Source organism: Brassica rapa, chromosome A07 (assembly GCF_000309985.2).
Source record: "Brassica rapa cultivar Chiifu-401-42 chromosome A07, CAAS_Brap_v3.01, whole genome shotgun sequence".
Lineage (NCBI taxonomy): Eukaryota > Viridiplantae > Streptophyta > Magnoliopsida > Brassicales > Brassicaceae > Brassica > Brassica rapa.
Window position 1 is genome coordinate 12,896,121 of NC_024801.2, and position 25,618 is coordinate 12,921,738.

Consider the following 25,618-nt stretch of genomic DNA (forward strand, 5'->3'; position numbering starts at 1 on the left):
ATATACATGTATTATATATTTTGCTAATGTTAAGCCGTTTTATCATCATATTAGACTTTTAACATAAATATTTTATATTTACGAAAATAAAATTTATAAATTTATCAATTTCATAAAGTTTTATCATATTTAGTTCATTATAATAATTTTAACATGATTGATTATGATTATAAAATAGATAAAAGTAAGATATAATTTTTAATTTTATAAACAATAACTGAATATATATTAATGCATAATAATAGTTCATTGCTAATTACGAAATTAGTGAAAATATTTACATACACTTTTAAAAAATAGTATATTATTAAAATATTTATATCAACATAATAATTTTATTTTAATATGATTGATTGTGATTATATAATAGATAAAAATAGGATAGCATATTTATTTTTCATTTTATAAATGATAACTGAATATATTAATGTATAATATTATTTCAAAACTAATTAAGAAATTAGTTAAAATATTTACATATAATTTTTGAAAATTAAGATTTTGTTACAATCTTTTTAAACAGATTTTAGAAATTTTTAATATATATATATATATTAAATATATATTTTAAATGAAATGATATCAAAAGATATTATGATTAAAATAGTTCAAAGATTTAATATATTATTAGCTTTATTAAAATTTATTTAATAAAATTTCTCAAGGGTGGTCCAACTTAAAAATCGCACATGAAAAAAATTGTGATTTTTATTTTAATATAATAGATTTCTGAATTTAAAATTTTGAATGATAAATCTCAAATTTGATGTTTCTTAATTCAAAACTGTAGATTTGAAGTTTAATATTTTTTAGTCTTACTTTTTAGATTGCCTTGTCTCTTCTACTCATCACCCTTAACACAATATGCAACCAAGCTTCTAATGAGAAAGATGAAGTTGGTTCTTCACCCTGCTCTTTCATGTACTTCATCGTATCGACAATAGTTTTACACATCACTTAGCTTCTCTGCTCATTTTTTGCTCACTGCAGTTTCCAACAACTTTGTCACACATCTATTGGCACTTTTAATATTCTTGTGGTTAAATGCTAAGGTTAAATCTTCATGTGACCTTAATTGGATGCTTCCTTTTGTATGCGTGTGAAAGGTGTTGACCTTCTGTGATCATTATTTTGTTTTCCACTGAGACGTTCCTTGGTGAGAAAATAGAACGATGTGGACCAAGTCTTTCGTTTAATAGACTTGAAGCTGCTTATTAATATTATAGTGATAAACCCCAAGGACCATTCAAACGTGACATAGCGTGACACAGATGAAGTCAAAGTCAATGAAGGACAACGACCATTAATTTAATCGAATACTAAATTATTACAGATCTTTGATCTTCTTTCTTCTACTGCCAACAAAAAAAAAGAGAGTGCTTCATAATCAACAGAGATGAAGATAGACAAGAAGCTTAGTGTCGTTGAGCTACTAAAACGAGCTGTGAAGTTACTCTTGAGCAACATCAATCTAGCACTCATCATCTTCCTCTGTTGTCTCCCACTGTTCTGTTTCTTGATCTTCTTTGAGCTCTCCCTCCAAACAACCCTCTCTTTCACTTACCATTTCCTCTCCAAACAAGTCAACGTCGGGAAGGATTTGCCGGAGAATGATCTGTTTCTCCAAACCACCACCAACTATCTCACTTACCAATCGCTTTACCAACAACGCAATATTTGGGAGGACTTGTCTGAAAACGATCTGATTCCATGGCTGATCAAGACATCTCTTCTCTACTTCTTCCCCTACACCATTCTCGACCTCCTTACCACCACCATGATCGTTGCAGCATCTTCCACTGTTTACACGTCCAAGGAAGAACCGTTGGGGTTGATTGATCTGGTAGATAGATCTATCAAGATATGTCGGAAGAGACTAGGAGGTTGTCTGGTCACAACTCTTTATGTTCTTCTCTTGTCAACCTCTGTGTTCCTTTTCTTCCTTCCTCTTTGTCTTTTGTTTTTCTTCGGTTTCTTCTCTCATTGGGCGGACAGCTTAAACATTGTTGGTCTCATACACGAACGCCAAACCTTCCTCGACCTAGTACCGTTTCTGATCTACGCGATGGTGGTCCTTGTTCAGGCAACCCTCTTCATGTACCTGACTGCAAAGTTCATTAAGTGGAGCGCAGGATGGAACATGAGTTTGGTAGTTTCTGTCTTAGAAGAAGGAGAAGATGGTGAAGAAGGCGTATATGGAAGCGATGCTTTGTCTCTTGCAGCTTGGTATCGAAAAGGTCACGAGACGCGTGATGTCTGGATGATGTTGATGTTCTTGATCTTTGCTCTAACTACGAGGATGCCGTGTTTATACTCAAAGTGCAGTTTAAGTTCAAATGGAAACAGAATGTTGTACACTGGTCTCTATGTAGGTTTGATTTGTTTTGGGAATGTGCTTAAATGGTTGGCTTGTGTTGTACGTTACCATGATTGTAAAGCTAGGCCTTTGAGAAAGAAGGCTGATGTAGAACAAGCTAGGCCTCCAGCTACTGAGATCCCTCCAAAGGTTCTAGTCTTTAAATAAATGGTAAAGAGGCATAAAGAAATGAGACTTGTAGACAGGCTTTATAATATGTAATGTGTACTGATGCTATTGTGGCTGAAAGAAAAAAAAGTGGTTTGCATTTGTTGGGTGGTCACAGAAACATGCTTGAAAACAAAACAAAAAAGATTTTATTTTGATAAGTGCTACGATCCTATCCTCAATTCTTTCTCTTTTCAAGTGGCCTTTGACTCGATCACCTTCTTAGCGAAAGAAGGTAAGCAGAATGCAGCTGAATGAATCTGAAACCGCAGATAATATGAACATATGTTAAGAGGAATCAAGTGTCTAAACGCATGAAATAGTTTTTTTTTGGTTTAGTTATACCTCAGCGTTGTAGAACTTCAAGGGTCCATTTGATTTGCTGGAGCTGTCATCAATAGGGTTTACGGGGTTTTTGAAGTCGACATGAGGCCCTTCAGTTGAACAGAGCATGAACCCAATAACCCCACTGCAGAAAAAACCGTGAAATGATACACATTCAGGTTAAGTTATAGTCACGAAGAGTAGAGACTGAAGTCATGAAACATGCCTAGGGTATGTTGGGACGCTAGTCCAAGCATAGTTTACTGAACCCTTGAAGACGTCACGACAGTTGGAAACAATATCCTCGATGATGTCCATGTGAAGCCACAAGCTTTCAGCCTGAGTGCACACAACTCCACCAGGACGAAGAGCTCTCGCCACGGATTGGAAAAAAGGTTTCTCAAACAGCTCCTTTGCAGGACCTAACACACACCAGAACGCATAATCGAAATTAAAGGTTGCTTGTTAATAACAAATTTGAAGGTAGTAGTAGTGGTTACCGATTGGATCTGATGAGTCAACAATAACCGCATCATATGAACCATCAACAGCATTCTTCAAGAAAGCAACACCTGCATTGATCCACCAACCGTAACAGTTAGAATAAACTGGATTCAGAAATGACAACATAGTACATTGTGGTAGTATTGTACCATCACCAATGACGAGGTTCACGCGAGGATCCTCGAATCTAATTGCTACATTAGGGAAAAACTGCTTAGAGACCTGAAGAGTCAAAAAAATGTGGAAACACATTAAACCAAATATACTCATATGAACGTTCGTTTACTATGATAACAAAGCATTCATCGAAACAGAGATGAAGCACTCACGTCGACCACCATTTTATCAATTTCACACATGTCAATCTGCTCAACAGAAGCATGGCGTGCAACTTCAGGCAGGACACCTCCACCTCCTCCTCCAATGACCAATACCTATGAAAGAACTAGAAGGAAATTGATCAGAATCTGACTAAAAGCAAAGTCAGAGTGATAATCACTTTCCTTCATAATATTATTACCTAACTTGATTTCTCTCTGTTGATAAAATAAAAACTATAGTTCTCTAACTTTGCCAGAAGAGAACGTGAGACAATGCACCTATTTTTGTCTTGTATATCTAAAAAGCTAAAGTGATCATCATCATCTCTAGCCCTCGGCATTCGGTTCTCGGTTCTGATTCCGTTTCGGTTTTTTTGGTTCTAGAAGTTTAAGATCTGTTCAGGTATTTAGAAAATTTGATTTCGGTTCTGGTTTGTTTTTTTCGGTTCTTGGTTTGGTTCGGTTAGTAAAGTCAAGACCAACTAATATCCAAAATAATTTCATATTCCATTTGGTTCTGATTCAGTTAATTTTGGTTTAAAATCATAAAATTTGAATTTTTCAGATGAAATATAAAAAAATCAGGTTTTCGGATAGATAATTCACATAATTTAAAATTATTTGATTATTTTAAAACAAAATATAATTTGTCTTTATAAATATTTAAATTATATTATAGAAATTTGGGTACCCATTCGGTTCTTGGTTCGTTCCAGTTCGGTTCGGTTCCAGTTCGGTTATGGTTCAGTTCTAGTGATATAGGATCTGCTCAGGTATTTGATAGGATCCAAATCCGAACCAAACCTCTATTTTCGGTTCGGTTTGGTTCGGTTTTCGGTTCGGGTAAACGTGTTGAGGCCAAATCTCTATCTTTTCTCTAGTGGACATTCCTATCACCACTCTGGAGTGTGATCTATTAATCATCTATGCCAGCTCAATTAGTTTCTATAAATTTCACATCTGAATCTGATAAAAAGAAGTTTGGTTACTCTATATTTCTCTACAAGTAATTAATTGATTAAGTCCTACTAAACCGGAGAAGGAAAACGTGAGCATACTAGTAGGCCCGGCTCAAACTTAGAACATACCATGTGCTAGAATGAACCAAAAAAGAATCTAGTTTTGAGGTCCATTTTAAGTCTTGTTTAGATAAAAAAAAAAAGTCTTGTTTAAATGACTAAGTCTCACGTGACATTTTTCAGTTTTAGCCATCACGTGGTTTTCAGCTTCTTCTTCTTAACAAAGACCAAACCTAAAATCTTTTTCGGGCTCTTTTGTTTTTGACCGAGAAATAAGATTTTCCTTAGATTTTGGACCTTTTCTTATAAGAAAGATTACGCAAAATTTTAAGACCATGTGTATTTGCACTGTCCGCACATGCTTAGAGACCGTCCAGTAGTAAATAACCTTTCATTACAAATCATGGTTCTCTGCTACACCTCAACAACTTACAGTTCGCAAGATATGTAATAAACAAAGCAATAGTGTTTGATTAGTTAACCTTCTTTGGGTTAGGAATAGAGCACAAAGGAAGATGAGTGATCATTTCCTGATAAGCGCATTCGTCTCTCTCCGTAAGTTGGATTACTCCATCCAAAACCAACACTTTTCCATATGTGGCAGACTAAAATACATACCAAACACACATATAAAGATGGTTAAAATTTTAAGCAAAAGTCATCGTTAATGTGTTACCTGGAAAACAATGACATCTTGGTAATCTGATTTCCCTTGAAACAAAACTTTCTCAACTTTCAAAGAGTGTGCCTCTCCTGCATCATCACATCATCGAAAAACTTCAGCTACAAGAGGATGGTGGTGAAAAGAAGGCTTCTTTTACAATAAAACAAGAAAGAGGAATAGACCTGGCCACATGGGACTCATCTCGGAGAACCACCCAGGAATCACTGATGAGAAACAAGCAGGCTCCTTCTTCTGATCTCCATTAGCTGCAGTGTTGTCATCATCCTCTTCTCTCAGTCTATTAAAATTGGTAACTGAGGCTTCTTTGGAATCCATTGCTGCTGTTGTTCTGAACAAGAAACTCAGAGAGATAACGAAATGAGAGAGAGGGAACAAGGTTTTTGAAGGATTGTGTATTGATGTGAACTGAAGCGAAAGATATAAAGAGGAAGCAGGTGAAGTGGATTCGATATCAATCTGTTTTTATATTTGTTTTATGACTTTGTTATTAGAGCATCTCCTTTCACGTACTATCATAACAACTTGTTCCCAGAAGGAAAATAAAGAATACTTATAAAACCATTAACAGTGAGCATATGCAAGTGGATTATTTGGAGTTAGAAAATTTTCAACTTGTTGAAAGAAAAATATAGGTGAATTATTTGGATTGAAAGTAAAATAAATGAATCATGCATTGTCATACGTTCTATTCTCATTGGCTATTAATATTTTGTATTTTTTATCTCCACTAACTGATCTAAATTCAATTATTTTAAAGTAAAACTTTTTAGGGCTTTTTGCCAAAACTAACCCACAACTTGATTTTAATCCCAAACCTATACCCAAACTTGAATCAAATGCAAAACTAACCTAAAAGCCTAGTGAAATTACAGCTCAGCCCCTTGTGACCAAACAAAAAAACAGAAGCCATTTTTACGAATATAGCCCCAGTAAATCGTCTGAGTCGTCTGAATTGTTGGAAGTCGTCTAGACGACTGAAGTTTCAGTCGTCTGGTACCAGCTTATTTTAAAAATAATTTATAAATCTTGTAAAAAATATTTTGATGCGTGAAAAATAAAAATCAAGTAATTATAAACAGTTTTAAGTGATATAAATTAAGATATGATAAAATTGATTTGTTTTGAAGATAGATGAGTGGAAGTAGTGAATCATGAAATACTTTGGTTTAGGAGTTTGGCAAACATATGTTGTAGTATTGTATGGATTGTTAGGGTTAGATTTTGGAAAACTAAAATGTTTTTTTCAGAAATTAGTTTTCACTTATATGTGTTTATTTCTGTGTATAGTAAACACTTTTCAAGTTTGATTTGGTTTTATGAAGTGTTTAATTAGATAATTAAGTTTAGGGGTTATGTTTAGGGTGTGGACGACTTATATTTCAGTCGTCTGTTGAATAATTTACCCGGACGACGTATATTTCAGTCGTCCAGACGACTTACTTGTAAGTCGTCCAGACGATTTACTTGTAAGTCGTCTGGAAAGTCTTCTATTTTAGTTTCCCACTAAAAATATTTAATTTCCCGCTAAAAATATTAAACTCTTCTGGACGACTTACATGTAAGTCGTCTGTTTTAATTTCTTCACCAGACGACTGAAATGTAAGTCGTCCAGGAAGTCGTCTGAGTCAAAAATATTTAACCTAATTAGATTTTTTGCCTCCCTATATAAAGAAAAATTTACACATTCTCTCTCCTCCTCTCAAATGGCTGCAACAAAAATGTAATGTTCATCATTCTAAAACTCTCCAACCTCTCTCTAATCTCTTTGACTTGAAAACACCAAACTTTATATGAATTTTTCAGTTTTGTCTCATGTATTTCTTACTAATCTATCTCTTTTACAGGTTTTTAATCAAGTGGTACTCATCTTCCACTAATTTAGAGGTAGATCTATTAATTTTAGATATGTATTTTTGTGTGTTCTATAAATGTAGATTTATCTAATCTTCCACTCATTTTTTCTATTTTTAAGTCATTTGAACGTTTTTGGATATGCAGGTTTTTCAGATCTGGATTTGATGTGCAGGTTTTTCAGATCTGGAAGACTTCTGGGACGACTTACGTGTTAGTCGTCTGGAAGTCGTCTGGAAGTCGTCTGGAAGTCGTCTGGAAGTCGTCTGGACTTCTTGGAAGTCGTCTGGACTTCCAGGAAGTCGTCTGGACTTCCAGGAAGTCGTCTGGACTTCCAGGAAGTCGTCTAGACTTCCAGGAAGTCGTCTGGACTTCTAGGAAGTCGTCTGGATTTTTCTGAGCGTTTTGGTAAGTTCTTATGTCTGATTTTTCTTCATTTGGTAACTTCTTGTTGTATAAAGTTCTTACTTTTTTCCCAAACTAAAACTCTCCAAACCCACTTTAATCTCTTTGACTTGAAAACACCAAACTTTATATGAATTTTTCAATTTTGTCTCATGTCTTTGTTACTAATCTATTTTTTTTTGCAGGTTTTTAATTAGATGGTACTCATCTTCCACTAATTTAAAGGTAGATCTATTATTTTTAGATATGTATTTTTGTGTGTTCTATAAAGGTAGATTTATCTAATCTTCCATTCATTTTTTCTGTTTTTAAGCCATTTGAACGTTTTTGAATATGCAGGTTTTTCAGATCTGGATTTAATATGCAGGTTTTTCAGATCTGGAAGACTTTTGGGACGACTTACTTGTTAGTCGTCTGGAAGTCGTCCGGAAGTCGTCTGGACTTCCTAAAAGTCGTCTGGACTTCCTGTAAAGTCATCTGGAAGTCGTCTGGAAGTCGTCTGGACTTCCTGTAAAGTCGTCTGGACTTCCTGTAAAGTCGTCTGGAAGTCGTCTGGACTTCCTGTAAAGTCGTCTGGACTTCCTGTAAAGTCGTCTGGACTTCCTGTAAAGTCGTCTGGAAGTCGTCTGGACTTCCTAAAAGTCGTCTGAACTTCCTGGAAGTCGTCTGGACTTCTTAGAAGTCATCTGGACTTCTTAAAAGTTGTCTGGTCTTGTCTACTCATCTACTCAAGTTGTCTGGTCTTGTCTACTCATCTACTCAAGTTGTGAATTGCATGTATACTCTTTTAGTTGTGAATTTTTTGTAAAATCAGTAATAATATTTTCCAAGATGTGCTAACAATGTGTTTACACATTTACAAATCAATGAAATAATAGACTTCAGTAGCCTTTTTCTTATCTTTGGATCTCTCATATGCAATAATAAACTCCAATGGCCTTTTTCTCATCATAATAAACAAGAATGTTGGTAAGAGATGGAAACAAACAATAGTAACTAGTCAAAGCATATCATATTTTTTATAAGTTTGCATTGAAAAACTTAGTCAAATTTAGTAAAACTAAGGGAGAGAACATATTTTGTAAATATGAGTTTTACATATCTTGAAGTTACTTATCATTCTTAAAAATACAAGTTATTCAAAAACTAACGTAGAAGACTTAAAAACTAGTGGAGAAGACGCGGACGACTTCAATCTAAGTTGTCTAGACGACTAAACTATATGTCGTCTGGTCAACGCAGAGGTTATTTTTGCAATTGACTTTGAAATCTGTTATTTCGGACGACTGAAAGTTAAGTCGTCTACTATTGTTTGGTTAAAAAAAAAACTCCAAAAAAGCTAGACGACTTACATTTCAGTCGTCAGAGGTTAGTTTTGCATTTGACTGGATTATTTCAGAAGTTTGACTTTTTGGACGACTTACATTTCAGTCGTCTAGTGAAAATTAAAATAATAATATTTTTTTAAAAGTAGACGACTTAAAGTTAAGTCGTCGTAGGTTAGTTTTGCAATTGAAAAAAAAAACTTCAAGATTTAATTATATACAGACGACTTATAATTCAGTCGTCCACGAGACGACTGAAATGTAAGTCGTCTAGGATTTACGAGGTTTGACCAGAATCTCGGAAAAAAGTCCTGGACGACTTACAATTAAGTCGTCTGGTGGACGACTGAATTATAAGTCGTCTGTGTATAATTAAATCTTGAAGTTTTTTTTTTCAATTGCAAAACTAACCTATGACGACTTAACTTTAAGTCGTCTACTTTTAAAAAAATATTATTATTTTAATTTTCGCCAGACAACTGAAATGTAAGTCGTCTGGGGAAGTCAAACTTCTGAAATTATCCAGTCAAATGCAAAACTAACCTATGACGACTGAAATGTAAGTCGTCTAGGTTCTTTGGAATTTTTTTTGAATCCAAACAATAGTAGACGACTTAACTTTCAGTCGTCTCAGGTTACAGATTTCAAAGTCAATTGTAAAAATAACCTCTGCGTTGACCAGACGACTTCCAGGTAAGTCGTCTACAGCCAGACGACTGAAAGGTAAGTCGTCTACAGCCAGACGACTTCCCAAGTAAGTCGTCTGACGAACAGATCTGGAAAAAAACTCGATGTCATACCTTAAATTGGTGAGATAAGTTCCTTAGCATACATAAGGCTTCTCCAAGCACACAGAATCACAAACGAAAGTCACCCACCCATAATTGTTAGCTTCTATGACTCTATGAACCATAAAAAATTTAGAATCAAAATCTTGGGTTTTTTTAGCTCATTGTGGAGAGAAATTGAGAGATATGTTGTGTTTAGTTCACAAGAATGGAAAAAGAAGAAGGGTAAATCGATTTTGGGAGCATTAAGAGCTTCAAATTGGTTGTTCATGGTGGTTGTGGTATTGATGACAATGGCAATCTTGTAATTACTTGAAGATGATGAGGGTGAGAGAGTAAAAATGTCATTTTCGAAAAAAAAAAGAAAAAAAAAATTGATGGCATTTTCGTAAATTATATGAACTTGTGGGGTGAATAGGGCAAAACCAATTTTCAAAAAAAAGGGAGGTTAGTTTTGTGTTTGACTTTAAGTTGTAGGTCAATTTTGCAAAAATCCCAACTTTTTATGACGAAAGTAAAAATTATACCAAAATTTAACATTGTTTATAATTTATAGAATATAAATAGAAACTAGTCTGATTTCATTTGGATATAAAATAAAAATGTTCTTTTTATTAAAAATATCAATAATAATTATATTAACACTTAAATTTTATGTTTCTCTTTTAACTACGAAATCCCAATAATTATAAATTTCCAAAGTAATCCTCCAACCAACAGTAACTTTATCAAATTATTTTAATTTTTGTTATCTTGATTTTAAAATTTATTTTTAATGAATATCTTATATATTAAAACAGAAGTCATAACCTTTATTCATGTGTGATTTTTTAAAAAATGGACCTAATGGACCTATTCATAGAAATTCATATTACATTTTAGTTCAGACTAATAACAAATAAAAATTTTAAAATATTTTAATCATAATATCTTTTGATATCTTTTCATTTTAAATATAAATATATTTATTTTAAAATACTAACAAATCTGTTTAAAAAGATTTTTACAAGATCTTCATTTTCAAAATTATATTTAAATATTTTTGCTAATTTCGAAATTAGTTTAAAATATTATTATACATTAATATATTCAGTTATATAAAATAAAAAATAAAAAAAATTTATAATATTTTATTTATTATATAATCATAATCAATTATATTAAAATAAAGTTATTATATTTAGCTAAATATAATAAAATTGTATTAAATTTATATATTTATATATTTTATTTTCGTAATTATAAAATATTTATGTTCAAAAATAAAATCTAATATGTTGGTAAGATGGGTTAACGTTATCAAACTATATAATACATGTATAAAAAATTAACATGTATTTCTTTAAAGTTAATAATATAAAATCTTTGTAACTACTTTAATCATAATATATTTTTATTTTAAATATAAATATATTTATATATTATATTTTAAAAATTCTAATAAATCTGTGTAAAAATATTTAAACAATAACTTAATGTATTTTAAGTTATCGTTTAAAAATTAAAATAAATAAATTATATCATATTTTATCTACTTTATAGTCATGATCATGTTAAAATATAATTATTATACTAAAATAAATATGATAAAATTATATTCAATTGATAAATTTATAAATTTTATTTTCATAAATATAAACTATTTATTTAAAATATAATATGATGATAGAACAGCTTAAAATTAACAAACTATATAATACATGTCTAAAAATTAACATATCTTAGACTTTTATATATACAATAATAAATTATCTAAAATGAATGAGCATAAAAATATTGGTAAAAAGAAATCCAGTTTTGAAAGACGGGTCCGAATTTAGCATAATTAAATACAAAATAATTTTAAAATATATTTTTTCATTAATATATTAATTTGCTTAATAACTAAATGCAAATACAATAAGATAAATATATAATAAGAAGTGGTAAATACATACGGTTTAAACAATTAATTAATTATAACATGTAAATTATAAAATTATTTTATTTGAAATAGTTATATAAATATTTAAGTATATAATTAGCATTAAAAATATATACCACTTATGTTCTGAAACAATAATTTATGTATAGAAATGTGAAAATAAACACCCGTGCGGTTGCACGGGTCAAAATCTAGTTATCTTTTACAAAACAAACATAAAATAACGATATTACATAAAATATTGAAATAACGCGTTGAATTTTATTAAACAAAACTATTGTAAATATAAAATTTGAATGTATGTTGAATTAAAATATGAAAAAGAATAAAATATGATGTAAAGAGTTAAAAAGTGTTAAATAGGGTGTTAAATAACATTCACCTTGTACATTGTCTTAATAATCTTAATAATGACCTTTCACACCCTTCTCAATTCTTGCACATTCTATAGCTTCAGATGTTTACTTTTCAAAGATGAACTTCAAATAAAATTTATATTTCAATTAGCATTTTGGTTCTTATAATTACATATTATATTTATGATTCTTAAATATTTTGTTATCTATGGTTTTAATGTTAAATTTTTTTCCACAAATATTTCAAATTTATTTTCATAAATTTAATTATACATAAAATTAAATTAAATTTTGTTAAAATTAAAAATATGTTAAAACTAGATTTAGTCAACAACAATATTATGAGAAGATAAAAATATTTTGAGTTCTCCCTCTGAAAAAAGTTTTTATTTTGATAAACGCAACGATCCTCCAAACTACTTGAATCCCTTTTCAAGTGGCTTCTGACTCGATCACCTTCTTGGCAAAAGAAGGTAAGCAGAACGCAGCTGAATGAATCTGAAACCATGAAGATATGATAACATATGTTAAGAGGAATCAAGTGTCTAGACGCATGAAATGGGTATATATACTGAGAGTTTTATTACCTCAGAGTTGTAAAACTTCAAGGGTCCATTTGATTTGCTGGAGCTGTCATCAAGTGGGTTCACTGGGACTCTGAAGTCAACATGAGGTCCCTCTGTTGAACAGAGCATAAATCCAATAACCCCACTGCCAAAATAAAGTGAAATGATACAGAGTCAGGTTCATGTTACGTTATAAATCACCAAATACATGAACGGGGTGAAATGATACAAAGTCAGAGACTCTGAGTGATTATCATGTAAGAGCATCTTCTTCTAAAATAGAGATCTCTATTATAGAGGTGGATTTGCTCCAATGTATGCCTCTATAATAGAGTTCCTCTATTTTAGAGGAAAATATAGATTAGAGTAAAAGGAGGAAGTCTGGTTAGTGGTTACTCTATTTCTCCACAAGTAATGTGAGCTTAATAACCTTTCATTATAGTCCAAAGCAATAGTCTTTGATAAACCTTAACTACTTAATTATAGTTCCCAAGAGATGCAAAAAGTCTTTTGATTAGTTATACCTTCTTTGGGTTAGGAATAGAGCACAAAGGAAGATGGGTGATCATTTCCTGATAGGCGCATTCGTCTCTCTCCGTAAGTTGGATTACTCCATCCAGAACCAACACTTTCCCATATGTCGCAGACTAAAACACAGAAACCAAACATACTTACAAAAGAGAGACATGGTTACAAATTTTAAAGAATAGTCATATTGTTTTTGTTGGTGCGTTACCTGGAAAACAATGACATCCTGGTAATCTGATTTGCCTTGAAACAAAACTTTCTCAACCTTCAAAGAGTGTGCATCATCAGTTAATCGGTTTTAAGAAAAAATCTCAGCTTTTAATCGAAAATGAAACAGAGGATGATGAAGATGAAAATAAGGCTCCTTTTACAATAAAACAAGAAGGAGGAATAGACCTGGCCACATGGGACTCATCTCGGAGAACCACCCAGGAATCACAGATGAGAAACAAGCAGGCTTAGCTGCCGCGGCGTTATCATCCTCTTCTCTCTGTCTCTTCAAATCGGTAACAGCGTCCATTGCTGTGAAGAGGACCAGAAGATGATGAAATGAGAGAGATGGGATTAGCGTTTCTTGGAGGATTTGTGTGTTGATGTGAAGTGAAGCCAAAGATATAAAAGAAGAAGGAAGCAGGTGAAGTGGGAGATTCGATATCAATTTTTGTTTCAAAAAAGATTTTGTTAATTATGATGTGATGATGTTACGAACGGACACGTCACTTCTTTCCCTTCGAATATATCGTTTCTCTTTTTAGCTCTTGTTATATGTCTGTTTTTCATTCGTATCTTTTATACTCTCACTCGTCTTTAACCACGTTTTTGTAACGCGCTATCTCACGCGCAACGCATGACCGGTTCGAAGCTTGACCAGAGCACATTTAGAGAGAGATTTATCAAAACGCTATCAGACAGAACAACTGTGTAAACATTTTTATAAACAATCAATTGTATGGATTTACAACGGAATAAACAAGATGAAATTGATCAAAGACAAGACACATCTTCCAGCAAAAGGCTAGTACAAAGAAAAGTATGAATCATATTTGATAATTACTAAAAGCCCATCTAATCTTAAATCAATGGGCCCAAAACACGGCTCGCTTATATTCTTCTCTCCGATTCCCAGAAACGATCGGATATAGTATAATCAAACCCTTATCTCTCCTCCGACAAAAAAAAAAAAAAAAACTCTGCTTTAGCCTCTCCGTTTATGAGCTTAGATCGATATCACCGAAGAAGTGTACGACAAAATGAAGCTGCGATTGAGACGCCACGAGACCAGAGAAACCCTGAAACTCGAATTACCCGATTCCATCACTCTCCACGATCTCCGCCAACGGATCAACGAACCATCCCCTTCCTCCGTTCATCTCTCCCTTAACCGCAAAGACGAGCTCCTCGCTCCTTCTCCCGACCATACCCTCCGATCCCTCGGCGTAACATCCGGTGACCTAATCTACTACTCCCTCGTTCCCTCTGCTTTCGCTGCTTCCCTCGAGGAGATCGCCTTAGCCTCGTCTTCAGAAGTTAAATCGCAGAATGAGATGGGGATCGGATTCGCAGCATCCGATGTAGATATGCATATCCAAGATCCGGGGGAAGCTTCGGGTCACGCCCCAGACCCGATGGATGTTGAGGAGCTTGATGTGGAGCTCGCCGCCGCGGGTAGCAAGAGGTTGACCGAACCGTTCTTCTTGAAAAAGGTTTTACTTGAGAAGTCTGGTGATACAAGCGAGTTGACTACTGTAGCTATGTCTGTTCACGCCGTGATGTTGGAATCTGGATTCGTTCTGTTTAACCCTGACTGCTCTGATAACAAGTTTAGCTTCTCGAAGGAGTTGCTTACTGTGTCCCTTAAGTATACTCTCCCTGAGTTAATGACCAGCGACAAAGGGGTTGAGTCTGTGACTGTGAGGTTTCAGAGCTTAAGCGATAAGGTTGTGGTCTACGGTTCTCTAGGTGGGAAGCTGCAAAGGTTGTATCTTGATAAGCGTAGGTTTGTGCCTGTGATTGATTTGGTTATGGATACTTTGAAGTCTGATAAAGACGGCTCTTCGAGCATCTACAAGGAGATGTTCATGTTCTGGAGGATGGTGAAAGACGGTCTTGTTATCCCTTTGTTGATTGGTCTTTGCGATAAGTCTGGTTTGGAGCTTCCTCCGTGCTTGATGCGTTTGCCGACGGAGCTGAAGCTGAAGATACTGGAGTCGCTTCCTGGGGCTAGCGTTGCGAAGATGGCTTGCGTTTGTACGGAGATTCGGTACCTGGCGACGGACAATGACTTGTGGAAACAGAAGTGTTTGGAGGAAGCTAAGCATCTGGTTGTGGATGGAGAGGGTGATTCGGTTAACTGGAAGGCCAAGTTTGCTGCGTTTTGGAGGCAGTACAAACGGCAGGTTTCGTCATCAAGGCGAACCTTAAGGAACTTTGGCATGGGTAGAAACCGCGTTCCTCCATTTCCTCGGATTCCAGACCCTGACCATTTCGGATGGATTAATGGGGGTGGCTTGCCTGGACCTGGACCATTCATTATGCTCCCTGGACAACCGGCGGGACGACTTGGGGGACGAAGATTGGGACGTAGTTTTAGTCCCAGATGCAATCTTGGAGGAAACAGCTACCAACAACATGGTGAGTGAATCGTATGGAGGATAGGTGAAGTATATGGCTTTCTGCATCAGCAAATAAATGGCCTGGATACTTGTTTATAAGTTTTTATCTATAAATATTTCTTTTGTTTTGGATGTTTTTTCTCTTTGTTCTTGCCATGCTTATGCTATCTTATAATAATAATATTGCATCATATATTTTGCTATTGCTCTTAATTTACAGATGTCTTTATGATTCGATTCACTAATGTCAAAGCTCATGTCTGGGATGCATGTAGATTTTTTATATGTTTGAGAAACTCTAGCCGTGTCTTATCTAAGCTTTCGAACGTGTACCAAATGTTGAGATTCATTAGTGTTTGGCCTTGAACTGCTTGTGCTCCTAACTTAACATGTAGTGCAACATAGATATCACATCAATGGTAACTCTTTAATTATTATTGATCATCGGTTTCGAAAATAAAAGTATTTTGAGAGTTTTGTTACTCATTCGACAACATTGACGACTTCATACTCAACAAGGGACATGTTGGTGTCTTCTTTAACTTTGAAGCTCGCAGGCTCTGTGACTTCAACGCGACCCCACTTGTCTACAGCTAGCCTCATTGATCCTTTATACATGTCGATTTTTGCATTGCGTAGAGTTACAGTGGTTCCTTCTTTCATCAAGTCCACTACACACATAAATATGTAACAATTGAATTATTCACTAACATTTGGATCACACACATTCCTAGAGTCAATACCACATACCATCAATGAAAGTTACAAATGTGAGTCTCACTGATTGAAATAAGTCAAAGTACCTTGGTCATTCCTTGCGGTGAAGACGACAATTCCGGTCTCGTCACCAACGATACATTCAGAAATCCGCATCTGGCGAGCCTGAGGACCATCTGAACGACCTTTCTGCAACACCATCTTGGTGCTAACGATCTTCACGGTGACATTGTGTCCACTAGTTCCCGGACGCAGCTGATCAACCTTAGTGAATTCTGGCTTTCTCAACCCGGGTTTGGTGTCTGCCATTTTTCAATGAGTCTGTAATGACAAATGACAAAGAATAAAACATAAGTTTCTTACCATAACAATTCGAAGTCATGGAAGATGAGTTCATAATATATTATTCAGTTTCAGACAATACATTGAAATCCAGACAACGATGGAACCACATTGTAGAAAATAAGAAGAGCAACATACAAATTCTCAGAAAAAAAAAATCTGAAATTGGGATTTAATTCGAAGCTTACATTTGGATGATCGAATGATAGATCTGATTAACGTCACATTCAATGAAAGCTTTCACCGTTTTTGAGTTCTGTGGGGTGTGAGGACACGGACGGTCGATTTTTAAGCTTGGTCTCTGATCAAACACCGACCGTCCACGTGTACAATCGTGCTTCATTGTGCGCGGTTGTCTTGATCATCATCCATCGTGCCTAGATCAATGTTGCAACTCGACTTTTTACAACAGTTTCTACTTGGACCTTTACTTGAAGGACTTTCGTTATCAAGCCCAATTATGATACAGGCCCATATATGTACACTGCGATACAGGTTAGCATCGAGTTCATCTCATATTTGTCATGTGTAAGTGTAACACGGATTAGTTCTTTTATGCAAGATCCCGAGTTCAAAATCTGGAAAATACGTTTTACCTGATGATGTCCATTTACCTGAAATTTTGGAAGCTTTAATTTTAGTACAAATCTTAATGTTTTTCCCCATAATTTAGAGGCTACTAGACCTATGTATATTAGTTTAAAATAAATAAATTTAGGAGCCAAGATGAATATAATATCCGATTGCGAGAGAACCTGAATTAGTTACATGTAGATGTAGTAAGATCTGCTTATTTATGCATAGTATTTCGTCACTTGTATAAAAAAAAAACATTTTTTTCTGGGAGACTATCGTACCAAATCAAATGAAGATAAATGCTTGTGGTCTACCAAGTTTCTATCTTCTGCCGGGAAACTTGTGATGATCCAGAGTGTGCTCTCGCCCGTTCCGTCCTACTCTATGACGTGCTTTAAATTACCGGTCTCACTTTGCAAGAGAATTCAGTCAGTTGTGACTCGTTTCCTGTGGGACAAGAACGAGAATGAGAAGAAAATGGCATGGGTTTCCTGGGAAAGAATAGCGAAACCAAAATCTGTAGGCGGGCTGGGACTCCGCGATTTTCAAAAATTTAATGAGTCTCTCCTAGCCAAGATTGGATGGAGAATGCTTCAGAAGCCAGACAGTCTGCTCTGTTAAACTCTGCTGGGAAAATACTCCCCCGATGAGAATATTCTCAACGCTACGGCCTCATCATCAATGTCTCATGGTTGGCGGAGTGTCCTCATTGGACGCGACCTCTTGCTAAAAAATCTGGGCTGGGCAGTAGGTGATGGAAGGTCCATCAATATATGGCGAGACCCTTGGCTCTCAACAAACAGGCAGGAAAGGCCTATGGGACACTACAAGAAAACATCAGGTTTACAACTACAAGAATAGTTACAAGTTAGTTGCAAATTAAGGTAATGTAACTATTTTGCAACTACTATGTGTAGTTAGAAATCCTTCGTCGCAAAAAAAAGAAGTCGCAAGTTAGTTGCAAAATAGCAACCAGAGTAAGACGATGCAATTGGTTGTATATAAGCGACTAACTTGTAACTAACATTGCAGCTGGACAAAATTTTAAGACCAAGCTTTTTGTCTCTCATTAGTCGCAACACGTAGTTTCTAATTAGTCTCTTTTCTAATTTTACGACAATGTTTATGTTTGTTACAAACTAGTCACAAAGGTTTATGACTATTTAGCAACGACGATATTTATATTCTGACTAATTAAATTGCAAGAATTAATGATTAATAAACTATTTAAAATTAATAATTAATTTTAAAACTAAAATATATTGAATTTTAAATATTATTTCGGAATTAAAATTAAAATATTAGTTTAATTAATTAGAAAGTAAAATTACAAAGATAAATACAGATATATATACACACAAATACACCATCATCATCTCTATGGGTTCAGCCACGGCGGCACGGATTCCGCCACCGGCTTCTCCACCGGCTCCGGTTGAACGGCACCACGACGACTCGGAGTGGTTCCATCTGAAGCGACGACTGGATCTGGTCGGGAAGCCACTGCTGTTGGTCTGATACATACAGCATCTGCGGTTCCTCCGATTCGTCACGCCACCACCACCTCCGGCGCGTATGCTCCGTTACACCACCACTTCCGCTTCCCGTTTCATCACTGGTCCTTCTCAGATCTGTAAACAAAACAAAAATCAGTTAGAAATAGCATAAGTACATGAAGATAAAGAAGACTAAGAGAGACGTAAGAGGAAAAAAGAAAAAGAAAATAAAGTGACGAGGAGAGCAGAGAACAAGAAGAAGATGAAAAAAGGTTCAGTCGGTGAGAAACTAACAAGGAGAAAGCAGAGAAGAGGAAGGAAATAAGAAAATCTGATTAAGTCTTGGCCGTTAGATTTACTAATCTCAACGGTGATGGAAGAACAAAGCCAATCCTTCCCTTTGGAAATTGACCAATCAGAAGTAAGCTTTCTAATTTCTAGTTAAATTTTATTAGCCAAATTATGCTACTAAACTGCGAGTACACTAGGTCAAATGGTTGCAAAATAGTGGCTAACAATACCCTAAACCTTAAAATTAATCTCATTACTTTAAAAAACTACAATATCTGAAAAAGGCATGCTATTATATATATATTAAGTAAAGAGAGTATAATCATTTCTGTAGAACAATCTAGTTGAAAAAATTTCAACCCAAATCCAAATCATTACACATGAATGTATTACATTTAGGTAACATATGTTTTTTGAAGATATAACCATTTGGGTGTCTTAAGTTACTAAAATGCTACAAAAAGATGTTTTATTATGTTATTTATTAATGATTTATGGTAAACAAAATTTAAAATGATATATTTGTCTAATTATTAAAACAGATTTAGCTAATGAAACCCTAAACTCTACATATCATATTTATTTTCGAAATATATGTAAAAGAAGATATATGATTATATATTAAATGAAGGCAGACTTAGAAAACTCTTAATGTAAATGACTATATATTTGATACTCCAATGTAACTATGGCTGAAAAGAAATATTGGTAGTCACAAATTAGTTATAAATGTTTGTAGTAGTAAATCGGTCACAAAATAAGTTACTACATTGCGACTACCGTACTCTTAACAGTTGCAAATAAGTTACAGAATAACTGACGTGTAAAACTATGGACAATATTGTAACTATTTTGCAACTACTGATGAAAAAATGTGAAAGTTATACCCTAGACCCCAAAATAACTTATAATCATCTTAGAGTGGTCTAGCTTCAAAATAATTTTTATATATACAAGTTATATACTAAGTTATGAGGCATTGCATAAAATGATTGTTAATTTTATAATTTACAATCCAAATTCAAAAGATAAACATGAAATTGTACAAATGTGTTAGTTGTGTGGTCATATCCATTTTTTTAAATGACTCAAATTTATTCAAGATATAATTTTATTTATTTGATTATTAAGTATTGATATGTAATTAAAATAAAGCATATGAACAATTAAACTTATATAATTATAAGCAATGATACTATTTGCTACTACATTGCAACTACAACACATTTAAGAGTTACAAAAAAGATACAAAATAATTGTATTAACGTTGCAACTAAACCTCAAAATACATTTTACGTCAATTACATGGTTTAGATACATGAAAGGTAGCCATTAAAATACCTGCATCATTCAAAGTATTATATGTAATTGTTTTATAATATATGTATGGAAAATTTGCAACTAATTTGTGACTTGTTCGCTTTTAACTAAACCAAGTAGTCGCAACATCGTTGCAAAGCTACAGCTACCATTTTGCAACTACGAGTATTACATAGTTTTGTGACTAATTTATAACTACAAGTTCGCAACAACATATGTAGTTGTAAATTGGTTTTAATAATGCTACTGTATTGCGACTATGTTGACTAGTTACGAAAACGTCACAAATGTGTTTCAAAAAAGCAACTTAAATACTACAATTGGTTGTGGTTGCATATTTGCAACTAATCTATGACTTATTCTTTGTAGTTGTAAAATAGTTGCAAATTAGTTTGAAATTAGTCACATAATTTTGCAACCACCGGTTGTAGTTGCAAGAGAAGTCTCTAAATTGTTGTTTTCTTGTAGTGGGACCTCCAACAGAGCAGACACTAGACTTAACGGTCGCAGACCTTATGAGTTCAGGAGGGCTCCAATGGAACCGAGAGAGAATCCAACTCATCCTGCCATTCTATGAGGATCGTATCCTCAGCATAAAACAGAGTGTAACCGGGGCTCCGGATAGATTGGTGTGGCTGGGAAAAAAAACAGGGGAGTATTCTGTGAAGTCTCGTTACTATACTGCCGTCGAGGACGATGCTTTCGGCGCTGAGGCGTTCATGGATCCAAATTTTAATTGGACAAGAGAGGTGTGGAACTTGGACTGTGCCCCAAAAGTCAAACTCTTCGCTTGGAAAGTGTTAAAGGGTGCCTTACCGGTTGGAGAAAGGCTGGTAGAGAGGCATGTTCCTGTTGACCCACAGTGTAAGCGATGTGGATGTACTGAATCTATCACTCACCTTTTATTTCACTGTCCTTTCGCCCGTAAAGTCTGGAGATTAGCTCCTCTTGTCAACGAAGTCGAATGTAGTGGAATGATAGATTTAGTGGCTTCCTGGAAAGACATGTGTGCAAACAGGTGTCTGCCTCCGTCAGGAATAACAACAGGCCCTCTGTTCCTTTGGATCATTTGGAATTTGTGGAAATCCCGAAACCGGTTTGTGTTTGAAGGTTTCTACTCCTCCCCGGAAGATGTCTTGACGGCTGCGATTGTTGTGGCAAGGGAATGGAGTACAGAGCAGAAGCAAGAGAAAGTTTCGACCAAAGGAAAAATAAGACTGGATCAACAAAGACCCTATAACACGATAGTGGTGAAGACTGATGCGGCTTGGGACGCCCTTCGACAAGCAGCAGGCCTGGGATGGGTTCTGCAGTCCAACTCTCAAAACAAGACCTACAAGGAGCGTGTGGAGTTTGTGTCATCACCTCTGATGGCGGAAGCGCTAGCCTTGCGAATTGCAGTCCTTACCTGCCGAAGATTGAAGATGAAGAGGGTGTGTTTTGAGTCGGATTCTGCTCAACTGATCAAGATTGTTAACTCGGGCTCGGGTGCGCTGGATCTTCATGGCGTTGCTTCTGATATTATATCTTGTATCCCTGCTTTTGATTCTGTTTGCTTTGTGTGGATCCCTCGTGAGAGGAACACCGATGCAGATTTGCTAGCTAAAAGTGCTTTGAATGCACCAGGACAGTTTGTAGTTGATGGTGTTGTTAATGCACTCAGCTAACTTTTCTCCTTATTAATTTAATCAGTGTTTCAAAAAAAAAAAAAAAGCTTATTCATTTATTTTTAAACATAAAAGATGAGATTATACAAGAAGTTGAGTAAAAAAACAAAAAGAGACAAGAAACTGAAGATAAAGTAAGATGATTACTGATGAGAACAAACTTAGAAGCAACATAGGGAGAAAACATGAGTATGACTCTTTTAAGACAAAGCAAAAGCAGGGGTGGTCTTGAAGTCAAGTTCCCAGAGATCAAACGTTCCTTTCACAAAATCATAGTGAGCTCCTCTTATGGCGAGCTTGTTCTTCACCACTCGCTCTCTCACGAACGGGTATGATAACAGGTTCCCCAGCGACACGTTCACAGCTTCCTTCTCGCACCATAGAGACAATCTCAGTGTCTACTTCAAAGCAAGACAGAAAAATAGAGTGAACATTGTGTTTTTTTTTCCTTATTACGTACCTTCTCACAGTTGGTGCACTGATCGTCGAAGCTCAGGTCTTTACAATCCTGCTTGGTCTTGTTCTTGGCCGGTGCACAGATCTGGATCCAGTCTTCTATGAATTCACTGCCATTAAAAATGTATTTTAAACCAACCCCTTAGTCTCCTGCCTGATCATATAATTGGACGATGTTGGTTAAGTTAGCCTTTTGAGAGAAGTACCTCTTATAGGGAGCCGCATCATCTTCAATGGCCATGAGTCCCTTTATTCCACCACAACAGCTGTGACCAATCACGAGGATGCTCTCCACCTGATAATCACAAAACATTATATTATCTAAAGACTCACTTAAGGTTAACGTTAGGTCACATAAGCCTTTTACTAAGCATCTTATGCAAGACAAGAGGGGCCATTGATTAGTTATTATGGCACGTACATTGAGGACTGTGATTGGATATTCAAGGGCGGCACCAACATTAGAATGTTTTGTCTGAAAATTTTTCAAAGACAAAAACTATTTATAGTTAGTTGTTGTTGTTCAACCAATAACAACAACCTATGAATGTTTATCTAAAATGATTAGAATGAAGTGAAAAAAAAAAGACATTCTCTTTGTTTGGACGAACCTTGTCATAAGGTGGCACCATGTTTGCAATATTTCTAACGATAAAAGCTTCCCCAAGTTGGAAATTCAAGATGTGAGATGGGCAAACTCGAGAATCCGCACAAGCAAACACCAGAAACTGAAAAAAAAAAATCAATTTCAAATTGAATATATATTAATCATCTCACTGTTTGGGTTGTGTACGTTCAGACTATTTTACTGTGTATGACTCCGATCCTCCGGAACTTTAGTTTCATTTGTACAGTTTTATATGTTGAAAAAAACATTTCCTCATGTCTTATTTAATCCTCGTTTATAATGTACTGTTAGGGTTTAGTGTTTGATTTCTTTCTTGCTCATAAAGTTACCACTATTTTCATAACTTTGGCTAATCAGAGAAAAGTAAAATCCCTAAAAGGAAAATAATGATGTGACGGACAGAATAAGTCAAAACCTTGGGGCTCTGGCTCTTGGCAAGTGCACTGTACAACGAAGGATTCTTCCTGGAAATGATTGAACCAATAATATAATGAGCAGATATCATAACCAGACAAACTATTTTCATTAATAATTTCTATAGAAAATATTTTTATGGATTTTACCATTTTGATTAAATAATTGAATAAAACAAGTTATCTAACTTTATAACCGTTGTTATTATATCAGAGTTGGGGCAAAAGGTTGATATCCATATAAAAAGCCCTCTCGAAAAAAAAGAGAAAAAGGTTGATATCCATATAGAAAAAGCATTGAAACGTACGGACGTATCATTAAATAAGAATACAACGTACTCGTAGTTATGAGTCTTGAAATGGTTAAATCCAGACTTGATCCTTTCTACAGAATCTATCTTGCTGGAATCAAGTTCCTCTAGCTCACTAGTTAACTGCTTGATCTTTGCGGCTGCGATGTTACCTAGATCCGATTTCTTGCTACGAATTGACCAATTCATATTAAAAGAAAAATAATCATATATATATAGACACAGGTTACGAGTTGCGGGAGTTTGTACGTGAGAAGCTCTCCAAGTTTTCTAAGGGCATCTTCGTACGAGTCCGTCGACATATCTTTTCGTTCCTATAAGAGAGAGAAAAAGAAGAATTTTGGATAAGGAAAAACTGATTGCATGTGAAAAGGTGCATGGTTTATAATGATTATGTAAGAGCATGTTTAATGGGAGATTCTTAGCGGAATATAAGAAACCGTCTCTTAACTTTTAACTAAAAAAGTTAAGAGACGAGTTCTTATATTTCGCTAAAAACCCCACTCAAAGAATTCTCCATTAAACATGTTCTAATAATAGCGTTGACCTTCGTGGCTAGACTGCCTAGTAATTTAACCTTGATCACATTGATATTCTTGACTTAGCAACTACAACTTTTAAGTATATACATATATATATATATATATATATAGAATGTTTTCTAATATGAAGGTTTTTAATATTATTTTATCGATTTATGTCTTAATACTACAAATGTCAAATATACTCCATCTGTTCCTAAAAGATTCATGTTTTAGAAAAAAAATTGTTTCAAAAATATACATTTTTTACATTTTTAATACATTAATTAATGAAAAATTGTATTTTTCAAAAAATACAATTGTGTTTAATAAAATCTCATTGGTGGAATAGTTAATTAAGAAAAACAATTTATTGGAAAATGCAATTTTATATGTTTTCTTAATAAGTGTGAAAAAACTATAATATAGATTTTTTAGGAAAGGAGGGACATAGGCAAGTCATAACAAAAAAGAGATTAAAAACATAAACATATAATCAAACTTGACCAATTAACATCTTTTCACTAAGGCACTTTCCAACAAGCTGGTCAAGAAATTTTGGATTTTATTTTTTTTTGGTAAAAAGAAATTTTAAATTTTTTACCAAAACATGCGTTAATGCGATAAGATTTGCAAAAGTTTAAGAAATTTGAAACTAAAACAACCGAACAAATCGGAAAAAAAAAACGATGGTTTCATGTCGAGAGAACAGAAACATAGATCATCATTAGGATCATCTACATTTACAACAAAAACGAAATGGTAAAGTGGGAAATATAAAGATTATATATGCTGGTTTAGTATTTACAATTTTACACGGATCTCGGAAGGTATATCTGGAAATAGAAGATTTAATTAGAGAGTGGTACCTGAAGATTGATACAGTTTTACTGATATGAGAAGGTGTTCTTTACTACACTATTTATAGCCCGAGATACGTGACATCTTCTGACTCGGGTATATGCTTGAACTTGTCTTTTAGTGGAAAAAATCCTACGAAATTGGAGGTTTTTTGGAGTTAAAAGCAGATACTATGAAAAAGAAAAATAGACGCCAGTTATTGGTTTATCATATACATTATTGTGTCTATATACATTCTGTATCGGCCTTGATTTTTATTTCTTGTCAATGGATTCTAGATAAACTTCT

The 25,618-nt window shown here is 34.5% G+C and overlaps 7 protein-coding genes across 9 annotated transcripts; 3 read left to right on the top strand and 4 right to left on the bottom strand.

Moving 5' to 3' along the window:
- Nucleotides 1-458: 458 nt before the first annotated feature.
- On the top strand, nucleotides 459-2,624 carry LOC103829258. The gene has a single exon (XM_009104906.2). It carries the CDS (start codon nucleotides 1,397-1,399, stop codon nucleotides 2,522-2,524), a length of 1,128 nt encoding a protein of 375 aa, XP_009103154.1. The 5' UTR covers nucleotides 459-1,396; the 3' UTR covers nucleotides 2,525-2,624.
- Nucleotides 2,331-6,045, bottom strand: LOC103829257 (spermidine synthase 1). Its single transcript, XM_009104905.3, has 9 exons — nucleotides 5,538-6,045; nucleotides 5,368-5,444; nucleotides 5,174-5,296; nucleotides 3,682-3,786; nucleotides 3,502-3,574; nucleotides 3,349-3,420; nucleotides 3,075-3,270; nucleotides 2,870-2,993; nucleotides 2,331-2,784 (listed from the first exon to the last, which is right to left on the bottom strand). Exons 1-9 carry the CDS (start codon nucleotides 5,689-5,691, stop codon nucleotides 2,719-2,721), a joined length of 990 nt encoding a protein of 329 aa, XP_009103153.1. The 5' UTR covers nucleotides 5,692-6,045; the 3' UTR covers nucleotides 2,331-2,718.
- Nucleotides 6,046-11,852: 5,807 nt separating this feature from the next.
- Nucleotides 11,853-13,672, bottom strand: LOC103829255 (spermidine synthase 1). 2 transcript variants are annotated; one of them, XM_033274439.1, is made up of 5 exons: nucleotides 13,515-13,672; nucleotides 13,328-13,403; nucleotides 13,116-13,238; nucleotides 12,631-12,736; nucleotides 11,853-12,176 (listed from the first exon to the last, which is right to left on the bottom strand). In XM_033274439.1, exons 1-4 carry the CDS (start codon nucleotides 13,637-13,639, stop codon nucleotides 12,689-12,691), a joined length of 372 nt encoding a protein of 123 aa, XP_033130330.1. In that variant the 5' UTR covers nucleotides 13,640-13,672; the 3' UTR covers nucleotides 11,853-12,176; nucleotides 12,631-12,688. The 2 variants fall into 2 exon arrangements, with proteins under 2 accessions (XP_033130330.1, XP_033130329.1); XM_033274438.1 differs by lacking the exon at nucleotides 11,853-12,176 and adding an exon at nucleotides 12,265-12,523 and having other exon boundaries at nucleotides 12,613-12,736.
- A 636-nt stretch (nucleotides 13,673-14,308) lies between these two features.
- LOC103829259 (F-box protein SKIP22) lies at nucleotides 14,309-15,972 on the top strand. 2 transcript variants are annotated; one of them, XM_033274437.1, is made up of 2 exons: nucleotides 14,309-14,635; nucleotides 14,669-15,972. In XM_033274437.1, exons 1-2 carry the CDS (start codon nucleotides 14,370-14,372, stop codon nucleotides 15,756-15,758), a joined length of 1,356 nt encoding a protein of 451 aa, XP_033130328.1. In that variant the 5' UTR covers nucleotides 14,309-14,369; the 3' UTR covers nucleotides 15,759-15,972. The 2 variants fall into 2 exon arrangements, with proteins under 2 accessions (XP_033130328.1, XP_009103155.1); XM_009104907.3 differs by having other exon boundaries at nucleotides 14,309-15,972.
- Nucleotides 15,973-16,146: 174 nt separating this feature from the next.
- Nucleotides 16,147-17,629, bottom strand: LOC103829260 (uncharacterized protein At4g28440). Its single transcript, XM_009104910.3, has 3 exons — nucleotides 16,979-17,629; nucleotides 16,535-16,769; nucleotides 16,147-16,402 (listed from the first exon to the last, which is right to left on the bottom strand). Exons 2-3 carry the CDS (start codon nucleotides 16,755-16,757, stop codon nucleotides 16,215-16,217), a joined length of 411 nt encoding a protein of 136 aa, XP_009103158.1. The 5' UTR covers nucleotides 16,758-16,769; nucleotides 16,979-17,629; the 3' UTR covers nucleotides 16,147-16,214.
- A 1,024-nt stretch (nucleotides 17,630-18,653) lies between these two features.
- On the bottom strand, nucleotides 18,654-25,348 carry LOC103829262 (beta carbonic anhydrase 3). The gene is made up of 9 exons (XM_009104912.2): nucleotides 25,339-25,348; nucleotides 24,198-24,262; nucleotides 23,977-24,117; nucleotides 23,640-23,688; nucleotides 23,208-23,324; nucleotides 23,018-23,071; nucleotides 22,803-22,891; nucleotides 22,601-22,706; nucleotides 18,654-22,508 (listed from the first exon to the last, which is right to left on the bottom strand). Exons 2-9 carry the CDS (start codon nucleotides 24,248-24,250, stop codon nucleotides 22,341-22,343), a joined length of 777 nt encoding a protein of 258 aa, XP_009103160.2. The 5' UTR covers nucleotides 24,251-24,262; nucleotides 25,339-25,348; the 3' UTR covers nucleotides 18,654-22,340.
- On the top strand, nucleotides 20,989-22,140 carry LOC103829261. Its single transcript, XM_033275979.1, has one exon. It carries the CDS (start codon nucleotides 20,989-20,991, stop codon nucleotides 22,138-22,140), a length of 1,152 nt encoding a protein of 383 aa, XP_033131870.1.
- Nucleotides 25,349-25,618: the final 270 nt, after the last annotated feature.

Bases quoted from the DNA above. Each gene is read 5' to 3' on its own strand.
- LOC103829258 (XM_009104906.2), top strand. From the start codon at position 1,397: ATGAAGATAGACAAGAAGCTTAGTGTCGTTGAGCTACTAAAACGAGCT.
- LOC103829261 (XM_033275979.1), top strand. From the start codon at position 20,989: ATGAGTTCAGGAGGGCTCCAATGGAACCGAGAGAGAATCCAACTCATC.
- LOC103829260 (XM_009104910.3), bottom strand. From the start codon at position 16,757: ATGGCAGACACCAAACCCGGGTTGAGAAAGCCAGAATTCACTAAGGTT. The intron at 16,403-16,534 runs GTACTTTGACTT...TTATGTGTGTAG, and splicing joins CACCGCAAGGAATGACCAAG to TGGACTTGATGAAAGAAGGA.
- LOC103829262 (XM_009104912.2), bottom strand. From the start codon at position 24,250: ATGTCGACGGACTCGTACGAAGATGCCCTTAGAAAACTTGGAGAGCTT. The intron at 23,325-23,639 runs GTTTTGACTTAT...TTTTTTTTTCAG, and splicing joins CCAAGAGCCAGAGCCCCAAG to TTTCTGGTGTTTGCTTGTGC. The intron at 22,509-22,600 runs GTACGTAATAAG...TGGTGCGAGAAG, and splicing joins AGTGCACCAACTGTGAGAAG to GAAGCTGTGAACGTGTCGCT.
- LOC103829259 (XM_009104907.3), top strand. From the start codon at position 14,370: ATGAAGCTGCGATTGAGACGCCACGAGACCAGAGAAACCCTGAAACTC.
- LOC103829257 (XM_009104905.3), bottom strand. From the start codon at position 5,691: ATGGATTCCAAAGAAGCCTCAGTTACCAATTTTAATAGACTGAGAGAA. The intron at 2,994-3,074 runs GCATGTTTCATG...TTTTTTCTGCAG, and splicing joins AGCGTCCCAACATACCCTAG to TGGGGTTATTGGGTTCATGC. The intron at 2,785-2,869 runs GTATAACTAAAC...CTGCGGTTTCAG, and splicing joins TGAAGTTCTACAACGCTGAG to ATTCATTCAGCTGCATTCTG.
- LOC103829255 (XM_033274439.1), bottom strand. From the start codon at position 13,639: ATGGACGCTGTTACCGATTTGAAGAGACAGAGAGAAGAGGATGATAAC. The intron at 13,239-13,327 runs GTAACGCACCAA...TCTGTGTTTTAG, and splicing joins AGGATGTCATTGTTTTCCAG to TCTGCGACATATGGGAAAGT. The intron at 12,737-13,115 runs GTATAACTAATC...TTATTTTGGCAG, and splicing joins CTATTCCTAACCCAAAGAAG to TGGGGTTATTGGATTTATGC.